The sequence below is a fragment of the Lucilia cuprina genome, chromosome 6 (genome assembly GCF_022045245.1).
Source record: "Lucilia cuprina isolate Lc7/37 chromosome 6, ASM2204524v1, whole genome shotgun sequence".
Classification (NCBI taxonomy): domain Eukaryota; kingdom Metazoa; phylum Arthropoda; class Insecta; order Diptera; family Calliphoridae; genus Lucilia; species Lucilia cuprina.
The window spans coordinates 12,648,121-12,663,217 of record NC_060954.1 but is presented as its reverse complement, the minus strand read 5'-3'; the positions used below and the strand labels follow the sequence as shown (position 1 = coordinate 12,663,217).

The window sequence follows — 15,097 nt, the reverse complement described above, 5'->3', positions numbered from 1 at the left end:
TCTATCTATCTATCTATCTATCTATCTATCTATCTATCTATCTATCTATCTATCTATCTATCTATCTATCTATCTATCTATCTATATATCTATGTATCTATCTATATAACTATCTAGAGTTGCATTTATTTACAATACCTGTAACCTAGTTGGCAACACTCTAAACTTAAATTATTTCGTATAATATATTGCCCTAAATTCTCTAATGGAAATTTATTTATTTTCTAAAACATGTGTCCAACAGTGCCTGCCAATATCATAAATTTAAACAATTGTTTGTTTTTTTTTCAGTCTCTTTCAATTTACTCCACATTACGTTTGCTGCTGGCCAATGGTAATATTTATTACGCTTATTTTCATATTCAAATATTAAATGATGAGTATTGAGACCACAATATAAAATTGTTCCATTCTATATGATTGGCACTCAGGTATGAATAATGGAAATTTTATTATAAACGTACATACATTCATATACATATGATAGATATGTATGTAGGTTTTGATAATAAATTACAAAAAAAAAAAAAAACTTTTCATAATAAATATTGAATCCTTATGTTTCAGCGTTAAAATTATTTTATAAATAAAAATAATGCATTTTTATAGCTACAATTTTTAATGACTTTTTAAGGGAATAAATATTTATGGAATATTATGTGTTTATTAAAAATATACATGTATTTTAACAGAAAAAATTGTGTACATATTCTTATATGATTTAACAAAATTTATATAGATTTTTCATATAGAGGGAAATTTTTATAATATACAAATATCTGTGAAGTTTATTAAGGATATTTAAACTGATTCATACTGTTGAAATAAATAGTTGGCAGAAAAGAATATAAAAATTTATAGAGGCAATGTTGAAAAAAAAAACACTTGTTTTATTAAAACGGGTTTATTATATAATAAGGTTGGCAACGTTAAATTAGAGAGAGAGAGAGAGAGAGAGATAGTGTTTGTAAGTTAATTAAGTGGCAAGGTTTTATTAAGCACAACGAACAGATATGTACGTAGCCTATTTAAGAGAATACGAGGGTTACTACGTTTGTTTAAAGTATAAGTATTGCAATAATCTGGACACTTGAGACACTTGCTAATTCAGAATGGCTTACAATTGTTCCGAAATATTTGTTCATAGTTTTACAGAGTTCTCAGGGTCTATCACTGATGTTTCTCTCGATAATCTCTCCTAGAGCAATAGCATGATCTATGGCATAAACAAATTCTCAATCTCTTTTAAAAGTTATATTAGATAAAAGAAAGGATATAAATATCCTGTAATACAGCCGATTCTAAACAATACATCTAAGAAACATAAGAAGGAATGTGTACTTCATTAAAGAGAAAGTGTTGGTTGTAAGACACTATGTAGTTACTTCTGAAAGAAATTTGTTGTCGGGAAAAAACTCGTTGTTCTTTAAAATGGGTTTAGACCACGTTTATGAGGCATGTAATATATCGACTAGATCGTCCAAAGATCCAACAGTGTTTCCGCGTCTCACTAACATCTATGCATATGCTATTAGCTTAGAATCAGTTCTTCTAATTTAGTTCTCGTAACCCTCACCACTAACTCAATTTAAGGAATCTTCCACTTTTCTTTTAGTTTAAGTCAACTTACAAGTTCTTTGTGATCCTACTCAATGTTATATTATTCCAATTGATCATGTGGAATTATCTCGCCATTGTTTTGGAACTCTTCTCTAATAGTGAAAGTGTTTGTGCTTGCTTTACATGATTTTGAAACTTTTGATATAATTTTCGTTTCTTACTTAAACTACGGAGGTTTCTCGTCTTCCCCTTGTTTGGGCCATCTTTCAAGAACTTAAAGAGGTCACCCAAACTTCGAATTTTACTGAGAGTAAATAATGGTTCCCTTTTCCTTGTTGTTTGGTAATCCAAATTGCCGTGTAGGATCGTTTTGGATCAGTGAAAATATTCTACCTGATCTGTATTATGGTCCTACTCATTATTCCAATATTTTAAGTTGCCGTATAGGATCGTTTTCCCTCTAACCGTGATAATGTTTCTACCTGATCTGTATTAGTCAGAAACTGTCAGAAACCGAAACATTCGAAACTTCGGTTTTATCCATCCAATCATTTTGGCATCCGTGAGATGATCTTTGTCATGCTTAACACTGTTCAATTGTTTCAAGTATGCATATAAGATTCTCTCGCACATGTTTTGAAATCCTCTCTGAATGTAAAAGTGTCCTGAATTTTACAATTTCCTCTACATTCATCGCCGTCTAGTAGTTTTGTTACTGCCCACCGCCCCATTATTACAAATGGTCTTTAGGGATTCTCTCGCCAAACTTTAAACCTAGAAGAATCAACTTACCTCTCAAGATCTTTGAAAGATGACCCAAACTTCGAATTTACTGAGTGTAAATAATTGTTCTCTTTTCCTTTTTATTTGGTTTAAATCACAAGATTTTTTGTGGTCCTAACAATCTATCCATTTGGTGTTATTGGATCGGCGTGTAGGATCGCCTGTGTAGGATCGCCTGTGCTCTAATAGTGAGAATGTTTCTACCTGATCTGTATTATGAACCTACTCATCGTCCCAATATTCTAAGTTGCCGTCTCCGCTCCGCTCTAACAGTGAGAATGTTTCTACCTGATCTGTATTAGTCTACTCATCTACTCATTTTGGTTCATATCACGGCATCTTTGTCAGTTCAATTGTTCCAAATAGTTATGTGGGATTCTCTCACAGAAAGTGTCCTGAATTTTCTCTACATTCATCATCGTCCAGTAGTTTTATTTCGGTAATGGTCCGAGTTTGATTGTTCTTATCTCGATCACAAGATATTCTTAATTCACAATTCACTACTCCACTATTACAAATGGTCTTTAGGGAATCTTTCGCCAAACTTAAAACTTTATCAGCAGTTACCATCCTAATTAAAATTTTCGGTTGCAAATATCTCGTTTTGGGGGTTTTCTATACGGTTCCCCAAACCCGATCTTTTTTTTAAAAATTCACTATTTACTCCTCCTAGAACTTGTTATTCAATAAAAGATTGTTGTAATTCTTAACTTCAAGACTGCTTCCTTTGGACTTCTTCAGAAACTCTATCTTTTGTGGTATTAAAATTCTACTTAAAATTGTCTTAAATGCATTCAACAGCTGATCGATGTTACGCTCAATAAATTTATTCTCTTATAAAGATAAAATGAGGTTTTGAGTTCTCCTTTTCAGCTATTTTCTGGAGTATCAGGTTCCACGTCACTGCCTCTATGATTTTGTAAATGGTTCTGCTCCTACAAAAGCTTCAAAAACTGTATGCAAATATTAGGAGTTTGAGGGAAACTTGCAAATAAAAAAATGATTTTTCGATTTCGCCCTTTCTGCTATTTCCTGGAGTATCAGCTAAAGAACATTTGTTAGACAAAAGTTTAGGTTCCACGTCACTGCCTCTAAGTTTTTGTAAATGATTCTGCTCCTACAAAAGGTACACTATCTGTATTTAAATGTTAGGAGTTTAAGGAAACCTCTAAGAAAGATTCAAGCTTCTCCACCTTTTATATTTTCCAGGGAATCGAATAAACATCTCTAAACTTCTATTACATCCAAATATTTCCTTTATTTGCCTTAAAACTTTACAACAATTAGCACACATCACCAGTAATTAGCGACTTGACTACCAACTACTTATATTGCAAAAAAAAGATTGCTCACCTACGTCACGTAACGTTCACTTGGCTAATTTAACATTCGTAACGTAATTGCTTTAGTTAAAGCCGCTTAAGCGAAAAAAACTAAAGCTTTGTTTTTAGCTTTTTACCGCCATTTTTTTTTTTCAAAGAAAAACACTCAAAACATATAAATGCAACTAAAGCTGACGTTTATAACACAATATTTACTTTAAACCAGATGACGTTTAAATATGCAATTTTGTTTTCTCTCGCATATACAATGTAAGCAAATATATCAAGCGTATAAACTTTTTGTAAAATAAAGAATTTGTTAGAAAAGGGTGTTTGACATTTGTGATGTTTGTTATTCTATCCGAATGACAAGTATTATTTGTTATTATTGATTCCGTTGTTAGTTTGCCTTGCGTGTCACAGGCGGAACTTTTACAGAATAGAATTTGTCAATATAATTGACGTAATAAAAGTCATCAGTGAATGACAATCGGGAATGTTTTGTTATGATTTTTAAGTAGTCAAGTCTTTTGTGAATTTCGTATAAACACAGATTAAAACACAGTCATTATTTAATCAATTATATTTAATGCTGATGGTAAGTAGTGGAATTAGAGAGAGAGAGAGAGAGAGTTCAGCCTTTACAATACAATTCCAATGTAATGCAGTATGGTATATAGTTGTCATTAGAGATTAATCGTCTTGAAAACTAAGCTTCTTAACATGGCAGATGTCTTCGTTTCCCAAGTCTCTGGAACTAGTTCCCTTAAATCAATGGCATCATTCCACCTACAGCTCTTTCCTTATGACCCTGTTGTTAGAAAATAAATACTCTAAAGTTGTAGTATCTATATAATATTCAGCTAAACAAACAAAAAAAATCATCTATTCTTTTATTTCTCTTGATCTTTACTTTCTATTTGTCTGCTGGGTCTGCTGTTGCTGCTCTCTCAGATTTCATCGTTTTGTTTTTTCCATTTGCCCAGAATACTCTATACAACGTCAGGTTATTGTACTTAATTTAAAATTCTTTTAAGAAATTTTCTTGGAATTTTTATTGTTTTTATTTTGTTTTTTTTTTTCCTCTTTTATTTATACGCATTTTTATATAAAGATTTCTTTATATTATATGTATATTTACATTTGTTTTGCTTTTTTTGAATTTGCAATAAAAAAAAGTAAACGAAACACAACCACAGGAAGTACCCAGCAGTTTTAAAATTTTACCAGATATCCATTTCATTTCCTATTAGACATTAAATTATATTAAAATCGAACATTGTTATATTTAAATTCCTTTAATATATGCACAATCCATACAAATTCTCAACCAGAACTGCTGGGTCATGTGAACTAGTAAGACCGAATCAACAAATAAACATTTCATATTTTATTTGACAAGCTTTTAAGCTTGCAACATTTTTTTTAAAGAAAACAAAACTTAACACATAAAAAGTAAAAGTTCAGATAAAGGACGACAAAAAAGGTTTGGCTTTTTATTTTAAATTGAATAAGAACTGAAGCACAACTGAACTAAAATTGCACTAGAACTGAACTAGAACTGAACTAGAACTGAACTAGAACTGAACTAAAACTGAACTAGAATTGAACTAGAACTGAACTAGAACTGAACTAGAACTATACTAGAACTGAACTAGAACTGAACTAGAACTGAACTAGAACTGAACTAGAACTGAATTAGAAATGAACTAGAACTGAACTAAAACTGAACTCGAACTGAATTCGAACTGAACTCGAACTGAACTCGAACTGAACTCGAACTAAACTAGAACTAGAACTAGAACTGAACTAGAACTGAACTAGATCTGAACTAGAACTGAACTGGAACTGAACTAGAACTGAACTAGAGCTGAACTAGAACTGAACTAGAACTGAACTAGAACTGAACTAGAACTCAACTAGAACTCAACTAGAACTGAACTAGAACTGAACTAGAACTGAACTAGAACTGAACTAGAACTGAACTAGAACTGAACTAGAACTGAACTAGAACTGAACTATAACTGAACTAGAACTGAACTAGAACTGAACTAGAACTGAACTAGAACTGAACTAGAACTAGAACTGAACTAGAACTAGAACTAGAACTGAACTAGAACTGAACTAGAACTGAACTAGAACTGAACTAGAATTGAACTAGAACTGAACTAGAACTGAACTAGAACTGAACTAGAACTGAACTAGAACTGAACTGAACTAGAACTGAACTAGAACTGAACTAGAACTGAACTAGAACTGAACTAGAACTGAACTAGAACTGAACTAGAACTGAACTAGAACTGAACTAGAACTGAACTAGAACTGAACTAGAACTGAACTGGAACTGAACTAGATCTGAACTAGCACTGAACTAGAACTGAACTAGAACTAAACTAGAACTGAACTAGAACTGAACTAGAACTGAACTAGAACTGAACTAGAACTGAACTAGAACTGAACTAGAACTGAACTAGAACTGAACTAGAACTGAACTAGAACTGAACTAAAACTGAACTAGAACTGAACTAGAACTGAACTAGAACTGAACTAGAACTGAACTAGAACTGAATTAGAACTGAACTAGAACTGATCTAGAACTGAACTAGAACTGAAGTAGAACTAAACTAGAACTACCCTGGAAGTGGCCTATAACTGATCTAGAACCATACTAGACCTAAACTAAAAATTAAGTTGAACAACTTTATACCTATTATAAATTCCAAAAAGAACTTTTCTGTTTATGCCTAGAGTTAAAATAAAAGTCATGGACAATAATCCTAAAGAATAGGAGATAGGGAGGAAACAAATGTATTTAAAATGTAATCTCAGTTTACCAGATAAGCGAGACAAAATATATGTCAAAATACTTTTAAAAATATGCCTTCTAATCTTATTAGAATCCTCTGCCGTGTTTACTTTTTAAACTACCCTCAATATATTTTAAAGTCCTATAAGAACTGTTCTTTTTAACACCTCCTTCACATATATACTTTTTTATAAACTTTATTAAACTTTAAATAAAACTTAAAGTTTCATTGGCTAGAGCAAAGAAAGACAAAAAAGAAAATTAACAAAAACTTACTTTTTTCATCAAATGCTGATTTAGTTGCTGATAAAGATGATGATGATGAGGAAGCTGACAACTGCTGTGGTTTGCGACGTATTTGATGATGATTATGACCACCTACAGCAGCCGACGAACCAACATTGCTACCAATAAATGTGGTGGGTGATTGTATAGCACCAGTTGAACTAACACTAGAACGACGTAAATCCACATTGAAACGAGAACTAGCACTACCAGTTGCTGCAGCACCTACACTGCCACTAACACCCCCACCAGCAGCGCCCAAGGGTGGTAATACAAAATCCGGTTTCACAGGGGAAACGGAAGATGTGGCAGCTGAATTTGAAGCTAATGCTGCAGTTGCTGGCGTAGTAGTAATAGTTGGAGTAGAAGAAGATGAAGCCGACAATTTATGCGTTTCTGTTATATCACCGGCATGTAGAAAAGCACTCTTTGCCTTGGGCTCACTTATACTAGAGGCTAAAACACTAGCACCGCCACCACCCGTGGCACTCCAACTCATACAATTTGACAAAATAAACACAATGTAAATAAACAACATTTGCAATTTACAACACTTGACATAGAAAACGTGATGGCAACATTACGCAAAGACAAAACCGGCATTTTCGACGCCGACTGCGAACGCGGCCGTAACGACGATGTTATTAGCATCTCTTTAACGCACACACTCACTCACACACACAGCTGCTGCTCTGCCGTTTTGCTCTCAGAGACAGAGATTAATATATATTTTTGTGATTTCTTTTATAAATTTTCTTTCAATTTCAATTTTTTTCTTTTTCTTCTGGTATTTAAGAATTTTTATTTATAACAAACAAAAACACATAAAAACAACAATTTATATTTGTTTAAAACATGTTGCTTAATTTGTTGTTATTATTTTAAATTTCTGGCAAATTATTAATATTTTCTTAAGTGATTCAAAATTTTAATTTTACACTTTATTTTAATCACTTCTTGCTTTTTATTCTTTATGTGATGTTTTTACAAAAAACAACAAACATGTTGATAAACGGATGATGAAAATACACATAAAAGTAAAAAAATGAAGACAAATGACAATCGCACTAACAACAAAAGATATTTATTTATATTTCTGCTTTATTTGTTTAATTTATTTTACATTTAAACTTTTTTAAATATTACTTTTTCTTTAAATTGCTTTAATTTTTCAATAATCACACACACTGAACACTCTTTTTAACATTTAGCACAAAATCACGCGTTGCCATCTAGAACAAACCATCACTCTCAGAAGTCACGATGCGACTGAAGTTGAAATGCACAAAGAGTATAGGAAACAAGCTCAACGAACGTAACGTAACGGAGTGTGACACAAAGAGAGTGCAAAAGAGTACAAATAAACAAACACACATATTAACACATATAAATGACCGCTATATTAAGAACTTTAAAATATAACAGTTCAAAAATGCAATAAATCTCATTTTTAAATATTAATTAATCAATTGTAATATTAAAGACTAATATTTATTGTTTTATTATTTATTTTATTTACTATTTTGTTGTTAAATTGTAGTCTTTTAAGGAAGTTGACCTACACCAATGTTTTGTTTTTAGGGGGTTAATTCAATTGTTTACGTCATTATTATTACGTTGACAACGTAAACATTTGTTTACGAATAGTTTTAAAAGAAAAGTAGAGAAAATATGTTGCCAGCTGTATTTTATGAATAGATATTAAAAGGGAAATATAGTGTCTAGTCTATCTTCTAGTTTAAAGTCTTGACTATAATCTAGTCTATAATCTAGTCTAAGTATTGTACAAAATCTTGTCTATAGTTAAGTCTAGTACGAAGTCTAGACTATAGTCAAATATATAATACTGACTACATTCTACACTATAGTCTTGACTATACTCAGCTAGTCTAGTCTATAGTCTAGTCTATAGTCTAGTCTATAGTCTAGTCTATAGTCTAGTCTATAGTCTAGTCTATAGTCTAGTCTATAGTCTAGTCTATAGTCTAGTCTATAGTCTAGTCTATAGTCTAGTCTATAGTCTAGTCTATAGTCTAGTCTATAGTCTAGTCTATAGTCTAGTCTATAGTCTAGTCTATAGTCTAGTCTATAGTCTAGTCTATAGTCTAGTCTATAGTCTAGTCTATAGTCTAGTCTATAGTCTAGTCTATAGTCTAGTCTATAGTCTAGTCTAAAGTCTAGTCTATACTCTAGTCTTTAGTCTAGTTTATAGCCTAGTCAAAAGTCTAGTCTAAAGTCTAGTCTAAAGTCCAGTCTATAGTCTAGTCTATAGTCTAGTCTATAGTCTAGTCTATAGTCTAGTCTATAGTCTAGTCTATAGTCTTGTCTAGTCTATAGTCTAGTCTATAGTCTAGTCTATAGTCTAGTCTATAGTCTAGTCTATAGTCTAGTCTATAGTCTAGTCTATAGTCTAGTCTATAGTCTAGTCTATAGTCTAGTCTATAGTCTAGTCTATAGTCTAGTCTATAGTCTAGTCTATAGTCTAGTCTATAGTCTAGTCTATAGTCTAGTCTATAGTCTAGTCTATAGTCTAGTCTATAGTCTAGTCTATAGTCTAGTCTATAGTCTAGTCTATAGTCTAGTCTATAGTCTAGTCTATAGTCTAGTCTATAGTCTAGTCTATAGTCTAGTCTATAGTCTAGTCTATAGTCTAGTCTATAGTCTAGTCTATAGTCTAGTCTATAGTCTAGTCTATAGTCTAGTCTATAGTCTAGTCTATAGTCTAGTCTATAGTCTAGTCTATAGTCTAGTCTATAGTCTAGTCTATAGTCTAGTCTATAGTCTAGTCTATAGTCTAGTCTATAGTCTAGTCTATAGTCTAGTCTATAGTCTAGTCTATAGTCTAGTCTATAGTCTAGTCTATAGTCTAGTCTATAGTCTAGTCTATAGTCTAGTCTATAGTCTAGTCTATAGTCTAGTCTATAGTCTAGTCTATAGTCTAGTCTATAGTCTAGTCTATAGTCTAGTCTATAGTCTAGTCTATAGTCTAGTCTATAGTCTAGTCTATAGTCTAGTCTATAGTCTAGTCTATAGTCTAGTCTATAGTCTAGTCTATAGTCTAGTCTATAGTCTAGTCTATAGTCTAGTCTATAGTCTAGTCTATAGTCTAGTCTATAGTCTAGTCTATAGTCTAGTCTATAGTCTAGTCTATAGTCTAGTCTATAGTCTAGTCTATAGTCTAGTCTATAGTCTAGTCTATAGTCTAGTCTATAGTCTAGTCTATAGTCTAGTCTATAGTCTAGTCTATAGTCTAGTCTATAGTCTAGTCTATAGTCTAGTCTATAGTCTAGTCTATAGTCTAGTCTATAGTCTAGTCTATAGTCTAGTCTATAGTCTAGTCTATAGTCTAGTCTATAGTCTAGTCTATAGTCTAGTCTATAGTCTAGTATATAGTCTAGTCTATAGTCTAGTCTATAGTCTAGTCTATAGTCTAGTCTATAGTCTAGTCTATAGTCTAGTCTATAGTCTAGTCTATAGTCTAGTCTATAGTCTAGTCTATAGTCTAGTCTATAGTCTAGTCTATAGTCTAGTCTATAGTCTAGTCTATAGTCTAGTCTATAGTCTAGTCTATAGTCTAGTTTATAGTCTAGTCTATAGTCTAGTATATAGTCTAGTAATGTATAGACTAGTCGATTGTCTAGTGGACAGTCTAGACTTTAATACATTCTGGTCTGTAGACTCTTTTAAATTTTTTTAATTAAAAATTCTAATTGGCAAAGCATTCTAGTGAATTTACGGGAAATTAATAAAATCTATTTCCTTTTTATAAATTCCTTCAAAATATGTCACCATTTTATTAAACTAATGTAAATAATAATATGGTAGCTTTAAATTTAAATGGCGACGTTGTGGTAAAAAAAAACTTTTATTAGGCAATACCAGAAACTTGCGCCATTTCGGCTTAAGCCTACTAAGCCTAGCCGCCGCTTAATACGGCTTGAAAATTTTGCCATATTTTGTACAATTTACAGAACACTTTCGCGAAATTTATGGAATTTTACAATATAAAATTAATTTGTTTTCATTTAAGCAAGTTTTCTTTTATCTCATAATTAGCCGCTCATTGAAAAGACGATTTTAAGCCGCCTCCGACTTATTTATGTCAGTCGACGCCTTCGTTAATATTTGTCGGCGCAGGGCTTTGGGCAATACTGTAAACAAATTTTGCAATGTTTACATTTTGGCGGTGTTATATTAATATAAACAAAATACAAATTTTATAAGAAATGGAAGAACCTGGAGTTATTAAAAAACTAGATGAAGTTGTAGTAAATCGTATAGCAGCTGGCGAAATTATACAAAGACCTGCCAATGCTTTAAAAGAGTTGCTGGAAAATAGTTTAGATGCTAAATCCACTTTCATACAAGTGACCGTAAAATCGGGTGGTTTAAAACTATTGCAAATACAAGATAATGGCACCGGCATACGTAAAGAAGATTTAGCTATAGTATGTGAACGTTTTACCACTTCGAAATTAACAAAATTTGAAGATTTAACAAGTATTGCTACTTTTGGATTTCGTGGGGAGGCATTATCTAGCATTAGCCATGTGGCGCACTTAACAATACAAACGAAAACAGTGAAAGAAAAATGTGGTTATAAGTGGGTTTTTATGTGTATAAAGTAATTCAAAAGTATTTTATTGAAATGTTTATTTCTAGAGCTTCATACGAAGATGGCAAACTTAAGACACCACCCAAACCTTGTGCCGGTAATCAGGGTACTATTATTACCATTGAGGATTTATTTTACAATATGCCACAACGTAAGCAGGCTTTAAAATCTCCCAATGAAGAGTTTCAGAAAATTTCCGATGTCATGTCTAAATATGCAGTACATAATTCTAAAGTTGGTTTTATGTTGAAGAAATTTGGTGAACAACCTGCCTTAAAAACGGCTCCCAATAGCACTCAAGAGTTGAATATACAGACAATATTTGGCGCTAATATTGCCAAGGAATTAATGGCTGTAGAGCTGAAAGATTCTGTTCATAAGTTTAGCATGAAAGGTTTTATAACTAAAGTCAATTTTAATGCTAAAAAAGGAATAATGCTATTGTTTATCAATCATCGTTTAGTGGAATCGACAGGTAAGTTTAAGAAAAATATGTTTTCAAAACTCTTGAAACCATAATGGAGTAGTGGATAAGAGAGTCCTATAAATATTCGTTGCAGCTCTGAAAGCAGCCATTGATACTGTGTACAGCACTTATTTACCCAAAGGCATGCACCCCTTCGTCTATATGAGCCTAGAACTGGAACCCTCAAATGTTGATGTTAATGTACATCCCACTAAACACGAAGTACATTTCCTATACGAAGATGAAATTATCGATAAAATCAAATCACAAGTAGAAGCACAATTACTGGGCAGTAATTCTACCAGAACATTTTACAAACAACTTAAACTACCTGGAGTAACAGAAACACCAGAAGCGGATCAATCATTCAAGACAGCTTTAGGAGAAAAAGTCTATGCTAAAGATATGATTAGAACCGATAATAAGGAACAAAAATTAGACAAGTTCTTGTTTACGACAGGAGTAACAAAAAGTGATTCTGCCTGTTCGTCCATGAGTTTAAGTGGTTCCAGTGGTAATAGTTTTTTGGGTGAAGAAAGTTTTCGTGATGTGGCCGCACGAAAATCCAAAGAAGTACGTTTAAGTAGCGTTTTAGCAATGCAAAAGAAAATTGAAAATGGCTGTTCGGTACATTTGAGGAAAATACTCAAGGAAATGGTGTTTGTGGGTGTAGTGGATAAACACTTTGCCCTGTTTCAGCATGAAACTAAACTTTATATGGCGAATACTTTGAAATTAAGGTAAGTGTTATAATAAATTGATTAAAGCCAAAACTAAACCTTTGAAATTCTTTAAAAGTGAAGAGTTATTTTATCAACGTTTGGTGTACGAGTTCCAAAATTTGTCTCAAATCAAAATAACATCAGATAAGTTACCCATTAAAGATTTAATATTGATTGCTTTAAACTCCTCCGAAAGTGGCTGGACCGAGGAAGATGGTGATAAAGAAGAATTGTCAAAAAATGCTGCTGACATACTTTTAGAAAAGGCACCCATTATGCGTGAATATTTTTCTCTAAATATTTCTGCAGAAGGAGAACTAGAAACTTTACCTTCATTATTAAAGCAACATAGTCCCAGTATCACATATTTGCCTTTGTTTATGTTACGCTTAGCCACCGAAGTTGAATGGGATACTGAGGAGGAATGTTTTGAGACATTTTGTCGAGAAACAGCTAATTATTATTCCATAGTAGCCGAGGTAGAATTGCAGGCAGAACCCAAACGTCATAAATGGCAAGTGGAGCATGTTTTATATCCAGCTTTTAAAAAGTATTTGTTACCAAATAATCAAATGAAGAAACATTTCTATGAATTAACAAATTTGCCTACTCTATACAAAGTTTTTGAGAGATGTTAAGTAGTTATTTAGCTAAGTGCATGTAATTAAGTTGTTTATTAAAATAAATTATTGTTTTTGATACACATTGGAGCTTTTGCTTTCAAAAGTTCCCTTTAGTAAAGCCATCAAGTTTTGTTCTCAATAAAGGCTGCTATTTTTCTAAGAATTTGTCTTGAAATTATTAAAACTCTTACCTGTAAGTTAAACAACAAATTTTACAACAATTAATTTAAATATAATTTATTAAAATTGAAAAAAACAGTACACTACCTTTTATTAAATAATATCACTACTTGAGTGTTGAAAACCATTTTACAAATTGGGTTGTCTTAAACGTTTTTCACGCTGAGCATTGGCCACATGTTCTTTAAGCATTTTCATGATTTCATTGTCATATTCTGGTGGTGTGGGCTTAGTTTCTGTGGCCCAATAGTATATCTCCCAATCATTAGTAACACCATTGATTAGTTGATCATATTGATCGGTCAATTTGGCATCCATACCCTTTAGGAATTTATCAATAAAGGTACTCAAGAGTAAATCATTTTCCAACATACCACGTTTGCGCGATTGATAGACCAATCTAAAAAGGAATGTGGAAGGATTAGGGCCTTATACAAAAACGGATCATAAAGTTAACAGTGGTTTACTAAACACTTTTTCCATATAAAAATAGATTTTATTAGAAATTTTCTTAATAGAAAGTCGCCCTAAGAATGCGATTAAATCGAACGTAATATTCCTTAGAATGCGATACTTTTAAGCAAAATTTTTATTTAGTTTCTATAAATACCTTTGCTTCTTTACTTCCAAAGGCTCATTTGGCTTGAAAGGATACTCTGGCAAGGGCAAGTAATCGGGATCTTCATAATCGATAATGGGAACATCAGCATTATTTATTACCTCTTTTTGCTTGCCGTCATCTCCACCAGCAGCAGCCGAATAGCGTTGGGTGCGACTCAAGACAGGGGTAAGGGATTTTTGATAAACATTTGTCTAAAAACGCAAAAATGTTATGCAATGAGTTTTTTCCATTAAAGTGTTTTTAAATAAATAATTCTTTACAAAGTTGAAGAAAACTTACAAGAATTTGACGCAACATTTTGTTTTTTTTTTAAGTTTTATAAATTATAACTGTTTTTAATTGATTACAAATTTTCCAAAGCCTTCTTCTGGTTTGCACTCGGCAATGTTTACGGAAAATTTTTAAAAATCAAAACAATAATAAAAACACATGAGCAGTTGACAGTTACAGAGCAGAGACCTGTGCCGACAAAAATTAACAGCGACGGCGGTAAAAATTATCTGTAAGACGGTTAAGTTAACAAAATTGAATAATATAATAGAAAATCTCTAAATATATAAAAATTTTATAAAAAATAGAGAATTTCGAAAATTTTCTATAGAAATAGAGAATTTCAAAAATTTTCTATAAAAATAGAGAATTTAGAATATTTCTTATAAAAATAAAGAATTTCGAAAATTTTCTATAGAAAGAGAATTTCAAAATTTTCTATAGAAATAATGAATTTTAAAAATTTTCTATGAAAATAGAGAATTTCGAATATTTCTTATAAAAAAAAGAATTTTAAAAATTTTTTATAAAAGTAGAGAATTTCGAAAATTTTTTATAAAAATAGAGAATTTCGAATATTTCTTATAAAAATAAAGAATTTTGAAAATTTTTAAAAAAATAGAGAATTTCGAAAATTGTGTATAAAAATAGAGAATTTCGAAAATTGTGTATAAAAATAGACAATTTCGAAAATTTTCTATAAAAATAGACAATTTCGAAAATTTTCTATAAAAATAGAGAATTTCGAAAATTTTCTATAAAAATAGAGAATTTCGAAAATTTTCTATAAAAATAGAGAATTTCGAAAATTTTCTATAAAAATAGAGAATTTCGAAAATTTTC

General features: G+C 31.6%; 3 protein-coding genes across 3 annotated transcripts in view; 1 reads left to right on the top strand and 2 right to left on the bottom strand.

The window, feature by feature from the left end:
* Window positions 1-7,550, bottom strand: part of LOC111688500 (low-density lipoprotein receptor-related protein 1) — a 110,987-nt gene extending 103,437 nt beyond the window's left edge. Inside the window, exon 1 of the mRNA XM_046953430.1 lies at window positions 6,748-7,550. Coding sequence (XP_046809386.1) covers window positions 6,748-7,294 — 547 coding nt within the window. The 5' untranslated portion in view covers window positions 7,295-7,550. The remainder of the gene's footprint in view (window positions 1-6,747) is intronic.
* A 425-nt stretch (window positions 7,551-7,975) lies between these two features.
* LOC111677346 (DNA mismatch repair protein Mlh1) lies at window positions 7,976-13,262 on the top strand. The gene is made up of 5 exons (XM_023438447.2): window positions 7,976-8,110; window positions 10,813-11,359; window positions 11,419-11,846; window positions 11,932-12,577; window positions 12,636-13,262. Exons 2-5 carry the CDS (start codon window positions 10,983-10,985, stop codon window positions 13,195-13,197), a joined length of 2,013 nt encoding a protein of 670 aa, XP_023294215.2. The 5' UTR covers window positions 7,976-8,110; window positions 10,813-10,982; the 3' UTR covers window positions 13,198-13,262.
* LOC111677347 (succinate dehydrogenase assembly factor 2-A, mitochondrial) lies at window positions 13,211-14,423 on the bottom strand. Its single transcript, XM_023438448.2, has 4 exons — window positions 14,264-14,423; window positions 13,973-14,175; window positions 13,450-13,762; window positions 13,211-13,373 (listed from the first exon to the last, which is right to left on the bottom strand). Exons 1-3 carry the CDS (start codon window positions 14,279-14,281, stop codon window positions 13,492-13,494), a joined length of 492 nt encoding a protein of 163 aa, XP_023294216.2. The 5' UTR covers window positions 14,282-14,423; the 3' UTR covers window positions 13,211-13,373; window positions 13,450-13,491.
* Between the last annotated feature and the right edge of the window lie 674 nt (window positions 14,424-15,097).